The following is a 25824-nucleotide window of genomic DNA, read 5'->3' as shown; positions in this document are numbered from 1 at the left end:
GCATCTTAGTCAAGACCTATCAACTAATCTATCAACCGACCAAACAATCAACCTTATTAACCACACGCAATGTGAAAACTCAATCCTACATACTAGGACAGCGTCCTTAACAACCCACCACGGCGGCGAAGGAGCAGCCCGGCCCGACTCCCGTAAAAAGGAAGAGGTTTTATCTACTAATACACCAATGAGCAGGGCTGAGAGGCGTGTATCGGTCGGGGGTTGGGCTAGGCTGCTTCTTCGGCGCCGTGGTGTGTTATTGAGGACGCTGTCCTAGTATGTAGGATTGAGTTTTCTTATTGCGTGGGGTTAATAAGGTTGGTTGATAGGTCTTGGCTAGGATGATGCCAGGTTTTGAATAGGTTGACGCTTAGTTTTCATCAAATAGGATGGCGCAAGGAATAGAGCGAATTTATGAACAGTGATTTTCTTTTGGGCTTTATTGGTTTAAATTATTTGGCCGTGAAGGGGTGGTGACGGTTCTGTTTCTCCCGATCGGACTTGTTTCTTCCGGTTTATTACCTGTCAAGCGAAACTTTTTTCTTAATTTGTTGCAACAGAGAGGGAAAACATTTTCGAGAAGGGCTTACGACATGTCATTGGCTGGTTTGAGTGGCCGCTTTACACACTGTGTAACATTTACATTGAATGAATTGGTTCAGCCGGATGAATTTCACCCATATGCAGCGAGGCTTATTACGAGAGTAAAAAAAATATTCTCACATCTCACAACATCTTCGAGATTCGCACTGGTTAAAAAGCCCAGAGAGAATAAAATACAAGCTTTGCTGGACAGTATTCAAATGCCTTCATGAAATGGCTCCAAGATACCTATCGGACCTTTGTATTAGGGAGAATACATGTCAAAGAAAATCTATTGTTAGGTCAGCATTTGATTTAGGCAGAAGAAAACTTGTCGCAATCCGGCGCTCGCCAAGCACTAGATTCGGAGATCGTGCTTTTGCCGTTGCCAGCCCCTCTGCCTGGAACCAATTGTCTTCAAACTTACGAATTATCGACAGTCCCAGCCAGTTCAGATCCCAACTAAAATCTCACTTCTTTAGTTTATCATACCCTCAATTTTGGATCAGAAAATATAAGTCACTTAAGCTTAGTTAGAATGTAAGTTTAAGTATACAATTGTAAAGCGCTCTTGAGTTGATTTTTCACAAAAACGGCGCTATGTAAATCAGCCAAATATTGTTTATAAAGTTATTATAAAGGTTTCAGCTCTTTTACTTCATGTAAGTAAATAGATAGAAGGGTTGAGGAAATATGGATGTTAAAACATAGGCAACATAGCGAATGTTACAATGTGTAAAGTGGCGACTTAAAACAGCCAATGACAAATCATAAGCCCTGTAAATACCTAGACTTCCATATTCCCTTCTCAAAAGTGTTTTCATTCTTTGTTGCAACGAATTAAGATCTAAATAACTCCCTACGCAAGAAATCCAGTCAGTCTGTAAACATTTAACATTGCTGAAACTGTTTCCACCTATAAAACTAGTCGAACTTATCAAAGCTCTCCACTTAAGTAGCGAATGCCAAATCAGAATCAACGATGTTGTCACAGATTGGTTTGAGGTCGCCACCGGAATTCGTCAAGGCTGCGTCCTTGCGCCGTTCCTTTTTACAATGCTCGTTGACTTCACCCTAAGGAAATCAATTCCACTATATCGAGGAATATTTATCTTCTCCTCCCAAAAACTCTTCGACCTAGAGTATGCCGATGATGCGGTTTTAATTGACGATTCAGTCACGGGTCTTCCGGCCACTGTAGATAGCCCAAATAAGTACTCCGCATGCATGGGTTTAAACATCAGTACTGCAAAAACCCATGTTCTGTGTAACACTTCATGCCTCGATGACCAAAATCTCCTGAATCTGTCAAACCAAATCATCGAAAGGGTCGAGAGTTTCGAATACTTGGGAGTAAATGTTACGGAAAATTGCAGCTTTCAAAAAGAACTGGGAATGCAGCTAAGAGTAGCCGGTGCCACATTCAACAGTATGCAGGTTGTCTGGAGATCAAATATTTACTCAGTGAAAACCAAATGCCACCTATATAAGGCCTGCATGCTCTTCTTCTTCTTTTCCACATCCACTCCTAAGTAGAGCATGTGGACATCACCAGTTGCCTCCAGGAGACTCTATCGCCAGCCAGCATTCTCGCTTTTTCCCATGACAATCCAGCGCCCCTTGATTTCACCAAATAAAGTCTAAAGATTGTCATTGACGGCCTTCCAGGACGGCGTGATCCCGCAGGTTTAAAAAAGAGGCAACTAGGGTTTAGGTTCTCCTGAGGCATGCGCAGCACGTGTCCAAGGTCCACCACCGCATCCTCAAGACGCTCGTTATAGGAGGCTGCTGCGTCCGTTCTCGGACTTCAGTGTTAGTTATAAAATCGCACCACCTTATACCTAATATTCTTCTCAAGCACTCACTCTCAAAACTCAGAAGTTTGGTGTTTTGAGCTTTGGTAAGGTGCCAAGATGCACACCCATATAGAAGAACTGGCATTATACAAGAGTTGAATAATCGGCATTTCGTTTTGACCGAGTATAGACTAGCGTTCCTCACTAGTTCGTGGCACCTCACTAGGGCCCAAAACAGCAAAATATTGAGTTTTGAAAATAGGTGTCTCAGAAGAATCTTGGGTGGGCGGTGATTTGACTTTGTGCGGAATGAAGTAACAAGAGAACGGACGCAGAAAACTCCAGTGACAACTGTCATTAAGCGGAGGCGATACGGTTGGCTTGGTCATGTGCCGCGGATGACTCCTGAGAGCCTTAACCACGCTTGCCCACTTTACAAGGCATCAGGTTCTCGACGTTCTATCGTCCACAGCCGACTGTTCGTCGGCAGTGCATGACAGAACCACGAGATGCGAACCTGACTTGGGAGGACGCACAGGAGCTGGCGGCCGACAGATGCCTGGAGGATTGTGGACGCCATATGCTCCTTCTAGGGCGCGGGCATGGAATGATGATGATGAAACGGTTTTTATTTCGAAAATATGTACGAGTTTACAATAAAATAAATATTTCGTTTACCTATTGACGTTCACCCTGTAATGCGCCACTTCCACCTTTTCGCCTTTCTGTCGGAAGGCTTTGAGTTGCAGGGCGGGCGTGGCTTCGAAGTCACAGGTAATAGTCTGCAAAAAGTTGCAAATAAATTATAAGTAATAGCGTTATTTACATTCATACTCCATTACTCCAAAATTGATGTAGTCAAGTCCATCAGAGATTTAGGAGTTGTTTTGGACTATAAACTGACATACAACGAGCATATAGATAATACAGTAAATAAATCACTGAAATTACTTGGCTTCATTAACAGAATATCCTCTGATTTTACTAATGTCCGTACAATCAAAACTCTTTATTGCTCAACTGTTCGCCCTCTTCTTGAATATGCCTCAGTGGTCTGGTCTCCATTCTATGTCAATCGCATAAATCACATTGAATCAGTCCAACATCGCTTGCTTCGAAAAATAGCGTGGATGCTTGGACTAGAGAGAGATAATTATTCTTATGCTGAAATAGAGTCAATGTTAAATATTTCTAGTCTACAAAAACGTAGAACTAATATTGACTCCATATATATGTTCGGCATACTAAATGGTATAATCGATGTTCCATCATTACTGGGACAAGTAAAATTCAATATTCCGACTCGTAGATTGAGAAACAATGAAGTACTGTTCATCGATCAGCATAGAACAAACTATGGCCTAAATTCTCCAATGACCCGCCTTTGTCGTATTGTTAACTCAAGACAGGATCTGGACTTTTTTGGTTTAAGTTTACAACGATTTAAACGAGCACTAAATAAATAGTCCAGATCTTGTCTCGATGTCCCTTATGTTTGTCAATGCTTCTTTCTTTTTTCTTTAAATGTTTTAAACTACTCTTTTATTGTAATATTTAAACCTTATAAATTGTATACGTGGACAATGTCCGTTAATAAATAAATAAATAAATTCATTATTAATTAATTATAATAACATTATTTTCAAATTGGATTTCATTTTATTAAAAGCAGCTCTTGCTGTCTCCCTCTTGAAATCCCTCTTCTGCAATGCTAATCTCAACTTGAAAATAAGGCAAAGATTGGTAAAATGCTATGTGTGGTCTGTATTGCTGTATGGCTGCGAGACTTGGACTCGGAAGATGAACACTATGAACAGGCTGGAGGCTTTTGAGATGTGGTTGCATCGCAGACTGCTTAAGATATCTTTGACAGACCTGATAACGAACTCAGAAGTCTTGAGTCGAGCTAAAACAAACAGAGAACTCTAAACCACCATAAAAGTTCTAAAATTTCGTATCTGGGGCATATAATGCGTGGAGAAAAGTACCATTTATATATATATTTTTAATATTTTCTGCAATAACTTTGTGTATCATTTTTAATTAAATTTGGAGAAATAAAACTTAAACTTTGTTTTTTGATACACTCACTTTATTTTTAACTCACCTTCTTCAATAAAAATACACTCACTTTATTTTTACCAACTAGTTTGGGTAATCAACTGTTACCTTCTTCATAAAAATACCCTGAAGAAGGTAACAGCTGGTTACCGAAACTAATTGGGAAAAATAAAGTGAGTGTATCAAAAAACAAAGTATAAGTTTTATTTCTCCAAATTTAATTCCATTTATATATGTTTGGATAATTTATATTGCGCCATTTTTTTGAAAATTACCTCAAGGCCGCTGTACAGTAAATAAATATCCCAGCACGTCTTGCAGCTACGGAGCGCATGGACGGTTGGGCTTCTAATTCCTCGTCTCCAATTATGATATATAACAATTATGATGTATAGGAGCTAGATAACAGCATGACAGAGCGCATGGATAGTAAGAAATCTAGCCCCTATTTAAATTTTTTATTTAACTCTTGTGTGACTGTGATGTCACACTAGTCGACATAGGACACCAGACTTGATATATCTCTCTTATTTTTTAAAATGATGAATTCGTATTTTTGGTAATCTTCAAATGGACATTTTCACACCGGATTTGGAAAGTGAATTTTGTACAACTATGCTGGAAGTTAATACAAAAAAATATTTATCCTCGCTACGCGAAAAAAGAGTGTCCGCTAATTCAGCAACACATATGTATAAGAAAGAGCACGAAGATAGAACTCATCACAAGGAAGACAGAAACGCTGTTCTATGGCAGGTGAAAGAGACAAAAACAAAAGTAAGTAAAGTGTAAAATAGATTCAGATTTCAGCCGGTTGATAACAGTGATGGGAAACGCACGCGCGTAATCTGAGCGGCGTATTTATGATTATTAATTTATTTTACTATAACAGGGCTAAATTATATGTTTATTTGCACAAATAATGGAAAAGGGATTATTAAACAGTATGTCTCCATATTTTTTTTTTCAATTTTTGAACTTTAAATTATTCCGTCTTTTACTAGTGGTAACACGATGTTACATCACCGCGCGCAAAGGGATTATTTATCACAGTCTTTTAAGAGTTAACAGTGAAGTTTAAAGTTTAACGGATATTTTAAAAACGAAATAAAAAGCAAATTTATAAAAATAGAAGTAAGATAACAACAAGTCTTGCAGCTACTAAGCGAATGCACGGTTGAAATTCTAGACCCCAATATATTTTGAGTTTGTCCAAATTTCTGTAGACAAGAACTGGATTCAACTCCCTGGGGAGCTGTTAATATTAACATATTACAACAGAGATGAAGAACATTTAAGAGAAGGTAATATAGAAGTCTAGGCATCTACAGGGCTTATGACCTGACAATGGCTGGTTTAAGTGGCCACTTTACACACTGTATAACATTCACCATTCTGCCTATATTTGAACCTCTATATTCCTTAAATTCTTTCATCTGTTGATGTTTGTGAAGTTAAAGAGCTGAAACCTTTATTTATGCGGGTGAGATATGTTCTTAAATGTTCTTCATCTCTGTTGTAATATGTTAATTCTAGACCCCATTTACTAAATTTAGATATTTGATAGTTGATAACATTTACAAAATATGATAAATATAATATGATAGCTAACATCACAAAACGTCTTGTAGCTTTCAAACGCATTGACAAGTGGAATTTCAACAACATAAGAATGATTTTAAAAAGTTAACAATAAAAATTATTTTAAAAAACACAATAATAATACATCGAGCAAAGAAGTAGTAAGCATGGCAATTAAGTGAACATGTAACAGCACAAAAAGTAAACGATAAAAAAACTAAACAAACATAGCATTGCTTCATTCAATTTTAAAAGGCAATATTGAGGGTCACCGAGGGGCTGGAAGAAGACAGATGTCCAGGGCCTCGAATATGATGGAAAGATAAAGACGTCATATCTTCACCTTGACGGTATAGTTGAAGATAAATTCCCTCTAGCGATTATAAAGATATACTACCAACCCCCCCACTTTTAAGTATTGGGTAGGTACATCGATATGAATCAAGGGGAAGCGTACGTCACGGTACACATATCTACGCTCCAAAATGACATAGCTTCAGTATGACGTCATAGTTGAAGATAAAAGTCTCCCGACCGACTACAAAGGTATAGTATCAATACCCCCCCCCCTGCCATATAGTTTTGATGCAAGTAAATAGTTTTGGAATTCAATCATAAACAAGAACCTAGGTACCTACTTATCAATGAAAAGAGTTTTTCCAAAGTAATAGCAGGCAAGCCAACGTTCGGGCAGGACAACGTCTGTCGGGTCCGCTAGTATGTATTTATATCTCGTAATTTACTTTTAATAACAAAGATGCCATGACAAAATATTAATATTTTAATATTATTTTAATGGTACGTTGGATTTTTTAATATTCATAAGTATTTATTTTCCAATCTGGGCATCTTCAAACATAAAATTACGCGAGTCATTTCCGCTAGTACCTTTACAAATTATAGCCTATTTATAAGACGTACTTGCAAACATTATAAACTTATAATTTTATTTCTTGAACGTGTCATTATTTTTGTATTTTTTAAATTAGCAACGTTTTTATTAAATATGTAATTCCCGAACAGCGAAAGAACGGCTAAGAATATTTACAATGCCAATGTTGATGGAGTTCTGTTAGCAAACAGCAATTGCAACAAATAGTCTCTAGAATGTATGATGTATGTCTGGAGAGCGAATTGGCGATAAACGAAAGTAAGTTAAAAGTGATGGTATTTGAAAGGAGAAGTGAGGTTACTGACTGCATAATAAATGTAAACAACGAATGTCTCGAACAAGTAAAAGAATTTGTGTATCTGGAAAGCATGTTTTCAAGAGATGGAAGACTAGAAAAATATGTTAAAAGGAGAGTGAATGCGGGCAACAAAATTAAATAAATAGCTAAAAAAATATGTCAATCAAAACTAAACTGGCAGTGCACAACGGAGTTTTAGTCCCAACACTTATGTATGGAAGGGAAACATGGAACTGGCAGAGGAAGGATGAAAGCCGAGTGAACGCGGTTGCAATGCGATCTCTTAGACTAATGTGTGGGAAATCAATGCATGACAGGGTTACGAATAATGAAATCAGGCGAAAGTGTAAATCTGAGTCAGGTATAATTGACAATATTAAGAAAGGGTCTCTGAGACGGTTTGGTCACGTAGAACGAATGGACGACGAAAGAATGATAAAACAAGTATATATGTTGAATATGAACGATAACGTGAGACGAGGACGACCGAGGAAGACGTGGCATGATCAGATAAACCAAAATCTTAAGTCTGGTCATGTCAAAAGCAGACAGAACCGAAGGGCATGTATGACAAGATGTATGAATGTGGAAGAGGCTAGGATTGTATGCCAGGATAGACGTGTGTGGCGGTCCATTCTCTCTGCCTACCCCTACGGGGAAATGGCGTGATGGTAGTAGTAGTAGTAGACCCTTCAACTCTGGACAGCCAGACAGACGACCGGAAGTGTAACTAAAAAAAAATTCCCTGCAATTTTCCAAGCCCTATGATTTCAGAAAAATGCAGAATGCTGGCTACGAGCTCACCCAGATGCTTACGGGCCATGGTGGGTTCATGAGCTACCTGCATCGCTTCAAGCTCTCAGAGATCGACAGCTGCCCATGCGACGATGAAACTCCTCAAGATGTCCCTCACCTGTTGACGCATTGCCCCTTTTTCAGCTTTCAAAGACAACAGCTGGAGGCGCGATGCAGAGGCCTGGGTGAAGATCTACGCGACATCCCATCGGTGATAGGTAATAAAGAACTCACACGAGAGGTAGTATCATACATGATAAATATAGCGCAGAAAATTGGTAAAATAAACCAAAGTAGGGAACAAAATGCCGAACACTCCTCTAGTGGAATGGCAGGCCTGTTGACTGCTGCCAACAGGCCGGCTTCTCCTGAAGAGTTTTAAGTGGTTTCCTCTCCACGTGAGCAAATGCTGAGAAGTTCCTGATTAGCCCACATTAATATATCCCTCCTGATCCCAATAGTTTAGATAAATTTTAAGATATTTAATTGCAGAAAAATCCACTTTTTGAAATACAAACCTTGTGTATTATCATCATCATCATTCCCTTTCCGCACCTAATGGTGCATAGGGCACTGTATTATTACACCAATCGCAACGTATCTTGATCGTTTTTGTTACATGAAGGTAAGGCGATCAGTCTTACGCTTCAGATACCAGTCCAGGGACTATGAAATATTCTAGTGTAAAAACACCTTTTTAAATAATATTTCATATCAACCATGTTGGGAATCGAGCCCATGACCTCTTGCATGGTAGGCAAATGCGCTGACCATTACACCACGAGGCCGACAAAATAATAAAATGTATATTATAAGCAAGGTAAATAATAAAGCAACTCCTATAAAAATAAAAATAAAGTAGTAGTAGAACAAGTAATTTAAATTATTTTCCGTTTTTTAACTAATTTACCGTCGACGATATGTTATGTGTATTGATCCAGCTATAAATGTTTAATAATCGAGTGATGAATAATATATGTGATATAAGTTGTGTGTACATCGCCCTCGACTGATTTCAGTCGCAAACAGTGGCCAGATGCCAAGCCGCGGCCTCGTGTATTTTGCGGTACATTTTTAATAATGATAAACATTTTATTCCAGAAAGCAAGGAGAGACGAGCCAATGAGGGTCAGATGCCCTCCTATTTCAGTTAATATTTTATTTTAAAATATATTTATTTATTTACTAGCTGAACCGGACCACGCTTCGCTGAGGCTTTGTATGATGTTAATTATTAGGGGAGTAAATAAAAATAGTCTAGCAACTATGCATTTACCGAGAAAACACATTGTATAGCACCCGCTTTTTCCCTATACATTTTTTCGCATACTGTTATCCGTTTCTTACGAGATAGTTACGTACAAACAACTCCTCTAACATATGGTATAGGTTTGCATACCCACGCTTACCTCAGGCCCCGCGAGACCCCTAAATTTCTCATTCCCCCCTCGATTGTGGCCTTTATAAGGCGGATTTCTAGCCCCAGAAGTCAGAGTATTCCGGGTCGTCCTCTAACCTTTCTGCTTACCTAACTTCTTGCTACTTTTTGGTAAGGACACCCACTCAGGGCTCTTCCAGCGAACCAGCTTGCTTTCCTTTTCTGGAACTCTTTGGTACTAGGCTACGCCCTGGCTCTCATCCCGTACAGTCATATCATACTGTCAACCCTTGTTAACCTAGTTGCTTGCTTTGTTTGGCACCTCCGGGTTCTTCGGTCGGACATATAATTTGATTAATCGAGATCCTAGTAATTGATCCCGAGTACCTACTCAGTGAAGTACGAATGCTGGCTGTTCGGCCCTTTTGCTAACTTCTGAATACGGCGCGAGACATCATATTACTAGGAAGAGCTAGTTCGGTTGTCCGAGGCACACACGTGTTTTGGCCACCCGGAACCCGAGATCACTCCCTGTTGTGAACAACATTTCCGCTTGTCAACCCGTGTAACCAACGATATTGTATTCAGTTAATTTCCTAGTGCTTGTACTGTATGGAAAGTATGAACTGAATCAATAAATATCTTTGAAATATAACCAGACGTGTTATAATTGTTAAATTGAATATATTTATTTGCGTTGCAGTGCCTATGCTGTAGAATATGAGGAAAAAAAATGGTAACTTTGGTTAAATTGATAAAATGGAAGCACTGTGTTAAATTGTCGTTCAGTACTTATTAACAATGAAAAATTATGAGTTCATTTAATACGCATAGAAGATTCCGTTTCCATTTCCGTCGAAACTTCCGAATAAGTATCCGAATATAGAAATGCTCTTCTGCTAAAATGTAATGTTCTGTAAAAATTTGGAGTCAATCCATTGATAACTTTCCGAAATTTACGATCTCAAACATACGGAACCAAAATTTTCATAACATACTGGCGGACCTGACAAACGTTGTCCTGCCGGAACGTTGGCTTGCCTGCTATTACCTGGTTGAACAAACGTTTTACCCACTTTTTTGAGCAATTTATATATTCGTAATACGGGTTAGTTTTTCGTTTTATCTCCTCGTGTGATTGGCTAAGAGACTTCGTCGTGCTCAAATCAAAATCATGCAAAAATTACTGCTGTAGTGCCATAATCCATGGAGAAATTATGTGAATATGTATTAATGAAGAAAAGTCAGACCGCGATTTATCTGAGCTTCTAAAATTATGACACTGAACTCATGTCCAACGCGAATTTAGTCATTATTTAACCGCCAGTCGGGTTTCGACGTGACCTTGACATTTAATTCGAAACCAAAAGAAAAGAAAACTGAAAGCGTGCAAAATTGTTCGGATAAAAGGAAAAATACTTCATCGATAAATGGGAACCTAGGTACTTGTTTATGATTGAATTCCAAAACTAAAAATTATTAATATTCAAATATTGAATTTGATTAGGTACCTAGGTACTTGTTTACGGTTGAATTCCAAAACTACAAATAATTGATTTTCAAATAATATAGCTTTTTTTTTGTAAATGTCAAACTTTGCTCTACTTACCAGCAGTGGTGCATTTTGTGTAAGAATCCGTTTTCCAAAAATGTATCAAATGTCAGTTAAAATTATTTTAGCATTACTAAAAAACCACCAAAAATAAGTTAATGTAAAAATTAAGAAAATCTAAGGAAATTAATCAATTTAGTACACATTAAAAATATTTTTTGTTTGTAAACGTTGAAATACAAACTTTTTTAAAATACAAAAAAACAACATTCTCCGAATTTTTCAAAATATGCATTTTAGTCGAATGCAACCCTGGAAAATCGACGAAAAACACATTCGTATATGCTTCTAACTTTTTTTCACTCAACCTATTGAAGATGTTATTATTTACAAACCCTGAGGACGTAAATTAGAAGATTTCGCAAAAAACCGCACGTAAATCTGTCCGGCCATTTTCGAGTTTTTGCGAGACACAACACGGCGATTTATTTTGATGTATGAAAGATATATAGATATATATGAGTCAGCGCATAGGAGCGGGTTCAGTGTAGTTGAGCGTGTTCGTTGCAGTTGAGCGAAATCAGTGTGGCTATAAACAAATGGATAGTGGAGCCTGGCCCCTTTATCTTCGACTGTCTATAAAGAAAAAATGATATTTGTGTACGAAAATGAGTATATTTGCATGAACATTTAAAGTATCTTCATCGGTAACCTATAATCTAACATATTTACATTTTAAAAATGTACGCCTATTCTGTTTTCATACAGAAAACTTAATTTTTCTTTGTAGATAAAATGGAAGATAAATGTTAACTTCCTATTATAGTGGAAAAAAATTACCTAGAATATGTCCATATTTCCCTTAACTAAGCGGTTTGGGTAGGTAGGTCGGAAGATATTCCCTTAAGCCAATATGCACGCTCCTAAATGTATATTAAGTGTATGTGCACGTAAAGTGTAAAATAAATATATAATTTTACACAACTAAACTGACACAGTTCTACGCAAAACTGATCCCCGGGAGTATTTGTTTTAGATAAATTACGTCAAAATAGCCGAAACTACAAAAAAAAAAACGTTCAAATATACACCAACAATTATTAGTTACATCAAATTCCTTATCATATTTATTCATATATACGCCCAATGGGCATTTTTAAGGACATATTTAAACATAGAAAATTATTATAAAGGAAAGTAGAAAGACACAATGGTATATAGTAGACTCGGTGGGAGTGGAAGCGGGAGAGAGGTGTTTATAATTGAATTTGATTCAGTGATCGTTTGAAAGAAGACCACTTGCTATCAAAGAAATCAAGACTGGTATGTTTTTTTTCCATACATATATTTACATGGAATTTTAATTACAAAAATACACCTTAAAATTAAGCTATAACATAATTTAGAAAAAAGGCCTACAAAGACTTCAGCGTCTGAGCGTGGGCCATTCCTCTTTTAATTATCAAAAAGTTTATAGCACATATATATGGTATGACATGACCATGAAATATATTTTCTATTCTTATATAACAACTGTTGTTTTTCCTTAATAAATAAATAAATAAAAAAATAATAAGAAACATAAAACACAGTACTTTACACCATCTTTATAAATTACATTAAAAACTATTACTATCAAAAAGATTTTAAAAAGTAATATTTTTAATTGCGACACGAAATTCGGAATGGCCAATATTTTCCAGAGACCTGCCGAACTTTGTTGAGCGAAACTTAGACACATGAAGATTCCCCGATTTATTGACAACATTTTCAATATGAATTGTAAAAGAAAGCTTAGTGTCAAGTATAATACTTAAATCTCGTTTACTAGACACAGATGATAATATTTCATCGTTCAAAGAGTAGTCGATCATTTAAAAGATTTTTTGCGCCTGAACTGGAAAAAAATCGCAACTTCCTCATTATGTCATCACTATGATATTAGACTGACAGCCAGAAGACTCGCGGACGCGGACGGTAAAGATATCCCGAATCGTCTGCGGTTCTATAGCATCCTATGGCATGATTGTGTGATGCATACAAAGACGGGCGGATTCAAACTTCATGAATAGCCGGCGTTAAGTCATCGCGGGGATAAAAATAATCGCGCGAGTCAGAATAATGCGGGAAATTCTATTATTACCACCTACCTGACACGCCGAGTAAAAATAACTGAGAAAAGAGGAAAATGCAATAGGATAGATGTAAAAATGTTTTGTGTTCAAACCGTTCGCTTTTATGATTTATATTATATCTATCCTGTATATGGCGATTCGCTACAAAAAAACTAATTCCAGAGATTCAGGTTCTTCAAAACCGAAGTTTGAGGAACATTCTTGGTCTGCCTTGGGATACACATGCAAAAGATATTTACAGCCAAACAAAATACTTCATTTTAAAGTAATACCTATGCATGATATCACAAACACCATGTTAAACATTTTGAATTCCTCAGCTCGTACGAATTGAAAGCAAACTTTTAATAGCGATATCCATAGCCACAATACGCGCAGCTCGAAAAACCTGCATATACCAAAATTTTATTCTACCAAGTTTGGTAAAAAGGCTTCGGAGAATATTTCTCTAACGCTGTATAATAAACTACCGACCAAAATGAAATAAAATGAAATGCGTAAATTGCAAAGCGTGGTTCTGAAGGCCTTCTACCTACACCTTGTCTTGGAAGATCTAAGTGAAAATTATTTCTGAAAGCTTATTTTCCTTCTTCTTCTCGGTTAAGATTGATTAATTTGGTATTAGCTAAAAGCTAACTCCTGAGACTTTGAGTTTCGGCTGTTCTTCTCTCTCCTTGGTGGTCTTCCGGGCAGACGGCAGACGGCCGGGATTTTGGAGCTGTCCATTAATGGAATTATTGACGTAATCTCTCCATAATCTATTTACTATGCACTGGGTATCGCAACTTCTTGACTCTGGATTCTGCCTCTTTGGGGTTTCCCTGCGATTGCCTTTAGTACTTTCATCTCTGACGTTTTGAGCAGTTATTTGGTTTTTCTATTTAGTTTATCTAGTTAGTTTATCTACTTGGTTTTTTGTAATATTCTGCTTGTGTAAGAAAAGATTTTTGGCGTATATATTGTTGTCCTATATTTAGTTATAAAGGTGCTAAGCTTGCTTTGTTTCTTTGTTGTTCTCAATATGTGTTATTTTCTAAACGTTAATATTATGTATGTCCCGAATTGAGTTGTTGTAACTCCTGTGAATGCAATTCAACGTATTTTACTTGTAAAATACTTTGTGTAATATGATTTATAAATAAAAATATATATATATATTTTTTTTTCATTGAAATAATATGTTCAAATTGATTCTTTACTTTTTACAATAAATTTCTCTTACACTTCTAGGTTTATATAAAATATTTCAACTTCATTATTGCTTTCTTGCGTTTATTTTTTACAGTGATATAATGTTTATTATTATTTTGATGTCGGCCTCTTGGTGTAATGGTCAGTGCGTTTGCCTACCATGCGAGAAGTCTCGGGTTCGATTCCCGACATGCATATCTCAGCCTTTAACAGTTCACGGATCTAGACATTTCTGCACCTATCATACATCGTTTTATCACACATTCGCCTGAGGGATCGCATCTCGACAGCATTTAAACTACTTTCATCATCATTTTTCCAATTCCATACTTCAATCCCATACATTAGAGTTGGCAAAAGAACTCCACTGTTAACTGCTAGTTTTGCCTCCTGTGACAAATATTTGTTTGCCAAAGCAGATTTTAGTGAACCATTTAGCCCGGTTCCCAGCACTCACTTTCCTTTTAATATCTTTTTCGGTCTTTCCAAGCCTAGTAAACTTACTTCCCAGATACACAAATTCTTTTACCTGATTCAGAATATCTCCGATCACACTGATATCACATTTAGTTATATTTTCATCCCTTACAAAACCATCACTTTCGATTTATCAACATTCATAAGCAAATCGCTTTTCTTGCATACATCGTAGACTTTTGCTACCAAAAATTGCGGGTCTTCTTTGCTGCTAGCAAGAAGCGCAGCATCATCAGCATACAGAAGACAATTAACAGTTATACCACAATTTTTTGCTCCCATTCTTAAATCTTTTAGTTCTTTCATTCAGTTCTTGATGTATACGTTGAACAACCATAGTGACATTACACATTCCTGATTAACTCCTTTAGGAATGTTAAACCATTTACCCTCACTTATGCTGTGCTGTCCTTGTACAGTGACGCAATAGCCCGTTTAAATAATAATAACTAAAATCAAATAAATGAAAACACTTACGACATCGTCTTTGGAGTCACATTCGCAGAAGACATTGGAAACCTTAGGGGCGGGGGTTTCTGTCAGCACCCGAACTAATTCAATGCCCACTCCGTGCTGGAAATAAAAAGAAAACATATTTAATTAGATTTATTTTATTTATTTATATATACGCCCAATGGGCATTTTTATGGACACATTTAAACTTGGAAAATTATTATAAAAAAATAAGAGAGACTCGATGGTTTATAGTAGACTTAGTGGGAGTGGAAGCGGGAGAGAGGTGTTTATAATTGAATTCGATTCAGTGATCGTTTGAAAGAAGACAACTTGTTATCAAAGAAATCAAGACTGGTATGTTTGTTGGCAGACCTAAGAATTCTGGGTATAGGGGAATGAAAACCATAGTTAGTTCTCTGGTTATCGGTATGAAAGAGTAAGTTTTGTCTGAGGTTTCTAGTTGGGATATTTAATTTTATTGAGCTCAGTAGTTCAGGCGCATCAAACAGTGAGTCAAGAATTTTATAAAGGACTATAAGGTCGGATTTATTTCGACGGTCTTGAAGAGAAGATACATTCAAGGTTTTTTGTGAAGTAAAAGAGCTGAAACCTTTATCGTGAGTGAGATTCATCCGGAATGTTACACAGTGTGTAAAGTGGCCACTTAAACCAGCCAATGACAGGTCATAAGCCATGCAAATGCCTAGACTTCCATATTCCCTTCTCAAAAATGTTTTCCCTCTCTGTTGAAATAAATTTAAATTATTGCACGGTCATAAACACTTCCAACGTTTTATTCTTCTGACGCCATATTCAAGTAGGCGCTGGGGTCGTTTGGTCCCCCGTTCGGATCATGTGTAATTTTTAAAAACAATATTCAAAGTAACATAATGACGTATTGTATCCGTGAGTGTTATAGTGCGACATTAATTTGGCTACCTGAATACTCAAACATCGACGGTAACGAGACAGCTGATGAATTGGCAAGGCTGGGAGCTGAGACAGGCCCAATAGGCCCCGAGCCCTACTGTCGGTTGGCTAAATGTGCTCCTCGTAACGAGCTTAGGTCATGGGCCAGGAAGCAGAGCGTTACGCTCTGGCAAAAAGTACCCCGTCGGCACCATGCGAGGAACTGATGAAAGGTTACTCGCAAAGGTTTGCCTTTGACATAATAAAGCTTAGTCGAAATCGAGTGAGGACTAGAGCAACTAGAGCCCGCCCAGTAGCTGAATCACAAATAACTAATATAAAATGATTACGGGGCATCTTTGATCAATTTTAATATAGAATCACTACAAAAAAGGCGCCTTAGATATGATTTAATTTTTCTTTTCAAAATTCTCAATAATATAGTTGATTCGCCGTATCTTTTACAAAATATTGGTTTCCGTTGACTTCTTCCCTACACTAGATTAAATTCCCTTTTTTATGTACCAACTTGTAAAAACAATTATACCTCGAATTCATTCATTAGACGCACCTGTAGAAATTATAACGGACTCAGTATTGATGTAAACATTTTTAACTGCACGTTGCATTTGTACAGAAAATTTCTTCATGGGGTCGATTATTTGGGATAGTTGCTGAATGTACATCTTGAGTGGTTTATGCTATGTATATGTGCCGCATGTAATGTATATGTTTGTGTATGTTTTATATGTGCGTTCATGTGTGTGCGTGGATGGCTCGGAGTGTACATTCGGTATTTTTATTTATTTTAATTTATTACCTCCATGGAAAACGCAAATGTCAACAATTATTCTTTTCTCACTTAAAATTCTTATTTATTTTTTATTTTTTGTCACATTTAATGTTTATATCTTTTTAATTTATGAAAACTTAATTAGTCTTTTTATGTTAAAAAATTGTTGTTTTTAGTACTTATTTTGTATGACTGTATGTTTTCTAAATAAAATAAAAAAATAAAATAAAAAAAAATAAAAACTATCGACGTGCTTAAAAACATGCTAAGCATTTGAGCGATCACGACGAACAATAATGAACATGGTTAAAGCCTCGAACATTAATTTGTCGCGCCCGCCACAGGCCTCGTACTATGGCCATGTGTGGCGTTTTTAATACGTTTTCGAATGTTTGAAATTTTGCGCCCGCTGTCGCCACCGCCCTAGGCCCGCACCCTGGACGCGCCCTAAGTTATCGCAGTCATACGTCAACGCGTGTGTAATATCTAAGTCAACGCTCGTGTCAGTTTGTTTTTTGATTTCCTCGTAAATAAATACAGTTCATTGGCGAAAAATCGGCGTTTACTATAAAAAATAACACAATATTTTGCATTTGCAAAATAGTAAGGAGTATCTAAAACAAAAAAGTGAAAATTAAATTACAATTACTATGGCGACTGCTTTTCTTGACATTTGGCTTGCTAACCGCCGGCTTAATGCAATAAATAGCATGATTAATAATAAGTAAATAAACAAAAATAGCAGTTTAAACTTATAATTAGAAATCAAATACTGATTTGAGTCGACTGAACACTTTATTTTATTTTTACAAATATAAACATATAAAAATAAAAACTTCGTGACAATTGTTTCGCCTTATTAGGGCATTTTAAAACGAATGTGAAGATTATTTGGATTGAATGTCCTTATATAGTTATATAATTCAAGGTACTTAAGTATTAGAACATGATTGAAATTAAAATGAAATGAAATTAAATTAAAATTAAAATGAACAGCAACCTGTTATAATATTATTGATATTTTTTCGACAGCAATTATCTAAATTTACAAAACTATAAAGCTTCATTAATTATCTCACAATACATACTTGTATGTCAATAAATACTTACTTTGTTATATTTTCCCCGAAATTCAAATATAAATACCTAAATTCCCCATTACCTATTAAACACTTAGCCTCACCCTTAACCATTGGTTTTTCCCTCAATTATGATTAATGTACATGCTTTAGTTCATAAGATTATTTTTATTTTCTACTTAAGTACCTTGAATTATATAACTATGTAAGGACATTCAATCCATCTAATCTTTACATTCGTTTGAAAATGCCCTAATAAGGCGAAACAATTGTCACGAAGTTTTTATTTTTATATGTTTATATTTGTAAAAATAAAATAAAGTGTTCAGTAGACTCCAATCAGTGTATGATTTCTAATTATAAGTTTAAATATGGATTTCTACAAAATAAACACCAAATCAATAAAAAAATAGCAGTTTTGAAATATGTGATTGCGCAGCAGGATTATACGTCGCGAAACGTAAATATTTTGACATTCAATATTAGGTATTAACGGATATTTTATTGTGATCGCGAATACGATAAACAACCATGAAGAAAAATTGTTATCACGTCACTTTTTAGCAAGTCGATACTTATTTGTGATTGAGCTAAAGGGCACTGCAGATTGAACAAAGACTTGCTAGAATGAACCTTTCCGAAACTTCTAGATCTGTTCTGCAGCGCGTATGTGAGTGTGATGCTCTGCGTCATAAAAGGAGCCTCATCCTCGGGGGACCACTGGTTAAACCTGAAGATGTTAAAGAGCTCGCTCCCTGCCTGATAGCCTGATACTTTACGGGTCTGGGCTTGGAGGGGTAAATTTAGCTAAATGTAAACTCTCGCCTTCCACACAGTAGCCAGGCTCTTTATAGACCTGGGCTTGGAGGGCGAGAACTATTCACGGGGACCCGTCACAATCGATCTTCACAGGTCGCAGTGACGTCAGGAGCTTGAATAGCACTGACCCCCCTTCTAAGAATAATCTAATAAAAACATGATGACGTGTGTGGCGATACGCGATAGAGATAATGGCGTGATATTATTCTTTTTTTTCAATTTTAAGCCAATCATCAGGCTTATGTAAGCCCTAACAGATTGGCATTAATGAGTATATATAACAACTTAATCTCAACAGTATTTAAATCTTTTTAAATTTACAAAAGGTATAGATATGGCATAATCTAGGCGGACATGGCAAGTGTGTCATCGCGGGTCAGGAGTGACAAAACCGCTTGCTTCTTGAATGATTGCCCTTGCTGTAAGGACCCATCGACAGTACCGTTTAATGAGATTTCTTTTACTGTTCTGAGGATCCTTGGCAGAGGGGAAAAGAATCTGACATTTTTAAAAAATATTTTATTTCATTGATAAACCCTTACGGGTTACATACATTTAACATCTTTTGTAAAGGTTGTCTGAATCTTTTGTTTAGTTTTGTCTGGTAGTTTATTGTATAATTTCAGTCCATGGTTTATTAGTCTCGATTGTCCTTTTCTTGTTTTAAACGGTTGTATATGATATTTTTCTGATATTCTCGTATTGTGTTCATGTTTACTACAATTTTTTTCAAGTTTTATTTCTTCGTCTACAATTACATCAGTGGCTTATTTATGAATAAATTTTAAAGATTCTAGTTTAAAGAGTTCAGTTACATTTGATTGTTTAGTTTGTTCAAAAAGTGCTTTAGTTGCTGTTAGATAGGGAAGGTCATATACTAACTTTAATATTTTATTTTGCTGTCTTTGTAGTCTGTTTATGTCATTTCGATTTCCTGTTCCCCATAGTAGTTGCATATAACATATTTTAGTTTTTATATAGGCTTCATACATTTTTTTTCCCGTTTATTGGAACAAAGTTTTTGATTTAAAAAAAAGACTCAATAAAGTCGCCACTTTGCTAATTAAATGGTTGATATGAATTGTCTATGTCAATTGTCTGTCTATTGTTAGTCCTAAGTATTTAACATGTTCAATTTCAGTTAGTCGTTCATTATTTATGTAAGCATCTACTTTGTGACATTTTTCTAGATTCAAAATGGATAATATTGCATTTTTTTCATTAAGTGTAAGTAAGTTTGTGTTTGTCCATTTAGTCAACATAGTAAGGTCTTCGTTTATGTCATTGTTCGTTAATACGTCTGTTTGATTTTTATAGAATAGTCCAATGTCGTCGGCATACATAATAATTTTTAATTAAGGTTTATCTGAGCAAGGATATCATGGGCGTCTATACAGTTAGATGGCAATTTGCGCAAGAATATCAAATCAGCCAACATTCTTCTCAATTCTTAACTGAAGATATGAAAGTACCCTAGACGATCATAATAGTCAATTATGAAAGTATTTAAATTTATTTCAACAGAGAGGGAAAAAGTTTTTGAGATGGGATATGGACGTCTAGGCATTTACAGGGCTTATGACCTGTCATAGGCTGGTTTAAGTGGCCACTTTACACACTGTGTAACATTCACCATTCTGCCCATGTTTGAACATCCACATTTCCTCAACTCTTCCATCTGTTGACTTTTGTGAAGTAAAAGAGCTGAAACCTTTATCACGTGGGTGAGATTCATCCGGCTGAACCAAATCACCTACTAGGCAACGCCTAGAAACAATTTTCCAATTTTTATACTTCTTCTTTTACCAGGTAGTAATTCAACAATGTTTGATTATAATATATGATCAAACATGGTCATAAGCCCTGTAAATGCCTAGACTTCCATATTCCCATCTCAAAAACTTTTTCCCTCTCTGTTGAAATAAATTTAAATACGAACAACTCCCAAGGGAGGAAATCCAGCCAGTCTGCAAGCATTTGGACATAATCAAACATTGTTGAATTATGAAAGTATTCATTTTGATCCAATTTTAAATATTAACGATTTTAAAAATTTACGGTGCGCTGATTCAATCCGCGTTGCATGAATATTATAATTAGGAGACCGCTGTTGTAGTGTGGCGTTAAAATAAAAAATGATGAGTCAAAGCGATTTGTGACTTATACATACGTGTGAGTTGAGTGTTATCTGTTGTCCCAATTAGGGCGGCCTTCAGCGTCACATTGACCCCATAAAGGTCCGCCAGTGAGCTAACAATAGCTGCAGTTACAACGGCGCCCCTTCTGGGGTCACACGCGGTGCCAAATTATTAATGAATTCATATATCTATCTCGACACTAATATTGGTAAGCGCGACGACCATATTTTGCAAATACAGTGGTGCCTCGCATAACGAACGCCTCGCACAGCGAACGCTGCACACAACGAACTTCCTTTTCGTTCATTTCACGATTCATACAACGAACTTCGCTTCACACAACGAAGTCGCCCACTTCACACGATCACTGCCGATTTATTGCATCCTTCCGCGCAGGCAGTCGTTAGTCACTGAGCAGTACGCTTAACTTACGCACGTGTCGCAGCAATCGTTGAAGAGGATGTAGAGGAGCTTATTGAGGAACACAAAGAAGAGCTGACAACTGAAGAGCTCCAAACACTTCTGGCCCAACAACAGGACAATGCTCAAAGGGAAGCGTCATCTGATAACGAGGAGCAACAATCAAACAATCAACCAATTCCAACTGCTGACATCAAGAACATCCTGGTCAAATGGAAAGCAGTTCAGGAGTTTACCAATGCCCACTATCCGGATTCCGCTGAAGCAAACAGGATCAACGACCTGTACTCCGATACTCTTGTCCGTTATTTCCGGCAGATGTTGAAGAAAAGAGAGAAACAAACGACTTTGGACAGGTTTTTCACTGCACCATCGGCCAAAAAGCGGAAAATGGATGAAGATGTGCAAGATTCGATTATTTCTTAAAATTAAAAAATGTGTGTTTTTTTCATTATGTTTTTAGATGTATCTAAATAAAAATAATAACAAAAAAATTATCTTTTTTTTATGTCATCTTACCATATTTTATGCTACAGAACGAATTATTTTTTTTAACATGTATTGTTATGGGAAAACGCGTTTCACATAACGAACTTTTCGCATAACGAACTTGCTCCTGGAACGAATTAAGTTCGTTGTGTGAGGCACCACTGTACTGTTTTATCGACAGTGTTACCCTTGCTTCTGTAAAATAAATCAAACACCTCTGTACCATATTTGATGAAATACTTTCAATAGATTGAAATATATTATAGTAAATGGAGATAGTTTGAAACAGGTCGAAGAATTTGTATATCTGGGTAGTATGTTTACTAGAGATGGAAATATGGACAAGGATATTGAAAGGAGAGTTAGTGCCGGTAACAGAGTTAATGGTGCCTTAAAGTCTGTCGTAGCAAATAAGTGTCTATCGCAAGAGGCAAATTAGCAGTTCATAATGGAGTTCTGGTACCAACCCTAATGTATGGAAGCGAAGCATGGAGTTGGAAAAAAAGGGACGAAAGTAGACTGAATGCTGTTGAAATGCGATCCCTCAGGCGAATGTGCGGAAAAACAATGTATGATAGGTGCCCTAATGTCGAAATTAGAGCAGAATGCAAGGCTGAGTTAAGCATTATCGACAAAATTAAGAAAGGTCTCTTGCGATGGTTCGGTCATGTGGAGCGAATGAATGATGAAAGAACGGCTAAAAAGATTTATGATGCGAATGTGTCTGGTTGTAGAAGTCGAGGAAGGCCGAGAAAGACATGGCATGATCAAGTACAACAAATTCTTGAAAGTGGTCATGTGAAAAGTCGGAATAATCGACGTGCGTGCATGAGAAGATGTATGAATGTGAAGGAAGCAAAGGAAGTGTGCCAGGACAGAGTGGTGTGGCGTTCTATCCTCTCTGCCTACCCCTCTGGGGAAATGGCGTGATGGTTAGTTAGTTAGTTAGTTAGTTACTTTCTCATATTTATTATGTATCAAAGAAAGGTATGCAAATGCTTGGATTTGTATTGAGGTCAGCAAAAGATTTGAAATCAATATTATCAATGAAAATAATATATTCGCAATAAGTAATTTCGAGTAAACTATTCAATCTGAGACTAGATCTATGAAAATAAACGCATAAAAACATATTTTAGACATTGCTGGCAATAGAATTTTTGTAATAAAATACCCCTTAAATAAATATATAATATTTCCCTTTTTGCAAATCCAGACTCGGGCAAAGACACTAATTTTTCATAGCTCTAAAACTGTTTAATGCATTTTATAAGGTCAATATGAAAGAGATTAATTTATTATTTGAATTTGTTTCGATTAATTTTTTTTTTGAAATTATGGTTAAAAAAACCAGATTCTCAGCTTTTCTAATGTCAAATATTTCTTGAAATATATGTTTGTTTGCATGTTGGTTTAATTGGTGTCCTGACGAAGAGACGGTACGTCTCGAAATCGGTAGACATAGAAAAGTCGATAAGTGGTTACGTACAAATATTTAATATATCGGGTTGTGGTCCCGTGACTAGTGTCTTGGACTCACTGACCAAAGGTTCGTGGTTCGAATCCCACTCTACCCCAACTTGATTCCATTTTCTAATAGTGAGTTATTTACAAGTCGTTGAAAATGGCCCTCAAAATGAAATATTTGGGTAAATCATAAGAACGCAAATATTTCTTTTACCAAAAAAAAATAAAAAAATGTCACCGATATGGATATTCGCTAATAAGCGGAATGGGGAATGTTGTAGTATCTACATAAAAGTGGCCACTTGAACCCAACCTATGACAGGTCATAAGCCCTGTATACGCTCGAATATCCATAATCTTGAAACAAAAATTCTACCCATCTCTGTAGTGATATATATATAAATAAATTACATTTAGTAAATATAGTAGGGGTTCGAACTGTCAGTAGGGTCGCAGTGAGTCACATCTTGCTGGAGGGTGTGATTCTATAAAATGCTGCGAACGCCCAGTTGCATTCCACCGGCAACACTACTGACTAGTCCAACTCGTTAGCGTCCACGTCGCGAACCCCGGGCAATGGGATCACACTCATAACGGTGTGATCACAGCAGATAACGAGAAGATTAAAGGCGAGTTTTTGGCGCCTCAAAACCAAAAACAACCAGCTAAGGGAAGGTAACCCTGACAGAAAATCTTCCAGAGAAGGCAACGGGAAACCACTCTGGTCATCTTTTCCCAGGAATCACTACGGCGAGTACATCAATAAGCAGTCGTCCTGGCTGCAAAATGTAAAATTAGCGCCGGACAGATACATATGCTTTCGCTGTAGTGATTGCCTACGTCGGGGGGACCCGGCAAGGCACTAGAGGAAGAAGAAGTAAAATATACCTTTCTTATAATTTTTCTCATTTTTAGCAACAATTTTTTTTGTTTTAATATTAATTTCATTTTTTAACTTTTTGACATCTATCGTATTCTTCCAGTAGATTTTATTTCAACTTTAAATAAAATGTCAACCCACATAGGGAACATTCCTTGATGAGATTTTTTTTTTGTGATTTTTCTTGAATTTGTAAATTATGTATACCTATTGTAAAAAGAAAATAAGAAAAAAAATATATACTGTAACTGAACTATTTAATAACATTTAGCATTATCTTCTCTTATATACATTAAATTTACCTAAAATTAATGATAGAAGAATAATATCTGATATTTTTTTTTTATGTTCCTGATTTGGTCAAATGAATCTTTTTTAATATGCGTCCAATGAGGCATCATATTTACTTTAGTTATATTTAATTATCAAATTCAAATACGCACATTAAATTCTCTATTACCAAGAATTCGCTCTCTCGGGAAGCGATGTCCAAAAAATAGATGTATTTGCTATAACTTTATTAAATTTCAGGAGACAATATTATTTAAATAAATTTAATAGTCTATAAATGTATGCAATGTGTCGCAGAAGTCTCCTGCAATGGTCTCTTTTTATTTATTTAACTTTTTGTACATAATGTTATTTGTACATTGGGGGCTTATTGCCAAATGGCCATTTCTTCCAACCAACCAATAAAATAAAAGTTTTATTTTTATAATTCAAGTTACAGAACATATTCAATAGAAAAAAAAAAGATCAAAAAGTTAAAAATATATAAAAATAGAAATAAACGTATTTGTTTATAAATTACCTTAAATCAAAACTATTACTCAATGGGGAAAACGAAAAAAGCGGAAAGAGGAAAAAGGAAAGGAGGAGAAATTAAGGAAGAGAAAGGAGATGTTTCTTCAGACGTGATTTAAACAGAGATAATGTAGTAACATCTTTGATGGTGGATGGGAGATGATTCCACAGTCGAGCCGCATGGACACTATATGAGTTAGAGAAGAAAGAGGAATTGTGGATGGGTATTAAGAGAGTGCCTTGAGAGTGAGAACGAAGAGGTAAACCATGAACTGATAAGCGTTGAAATTTTTCACACATGTATATAGGAGCGTTAGGACCATGAAGTACATTGAACAGAAGTGAGAGGGAGTGATAGTCTCTCCGCTGTCTAATTTTGAGCCATTTCAGTTGCCTACGATAATCAGAAATGTGGTCATATTTCCTAAGACCAAAAATGTACCTTATGCATGTATTCTGAAGTCGTTCAAGTTTATCGAGTTGCTCGCAGCTTAAATCAGTCATGGAAACATCAGCGTAATCTAGAATGGGTAGTATTAATGCTTCCCTTAGACAAAATCCAAGCTTAAACACTTCTCTGAAAATGGCTTTCGTTTTGGAGAACTTTATGTTCATACAAGACATTGAACACTCTTGAGACCACAGAAGAGAAAATTCTCTGAGCAAAAGTCGTACGTGTTTTTCGTATTAAATAATTCAAATTACACGAAAATCTAATATTAATGTATTACTAAATATGGAAGTCAAGGCATTTACAGAGCTTATGATCAACGGCTGGATTCAGTGGTCACTTTACACACGGTAAAGCATTCATCATTCTGACCATGTTTAT

At 36.3% G+C, this 25824-nt stretch overlaps 1 protein-coding gene across 6 annotated transcripts in view; it reads right to left on the bottom strand.

The window, feature by feature from the left end:
• The window catches only part of LOC148274774 (uncharacterized), a 133451-nt gene that overhangs the window by 45827 nt on the left and 61800 nt on the right, over positions 1-25824 (bottom strand). For all 6 annotated transcript variants that reach the window (XM_088236615.1, XM_088236617.1, XM_088236616.1 and 3 more), the window contains exons 3-4: positions 15216-15311; positions 3057-3160 (exon numbers count right to left, since the gene is read on the bottom strand). In XM_088236615.1, the coding sequence (XP_088092741.1) occupies positions 3057-3160; positions 15216-15311 (200 nt within the window). The remainder of the gene's footprint in view (positions 1-3056; positions 3161-15215; positions 15312-25824) is intronic.

This window comes from Micrasema longulum, unplaced genomic scaffold (assembly GCF_059751315.1).
Source record: "Micrasema longulum isolate JH-2025_06_02 unplaced genomic scaffold, ASM5975131v1 h1tg001583l, whole genome shotgun sequence".
Lineage (NCBI taxonomy): Eukaryota > Metazoa > Arthropoda > Insecta > Trichoptera > Brachycentridae > Micrasema > Micrasema longulum.
This window is presented reverse-complemented; position numbering and strand designations above follow the sequence as displayed.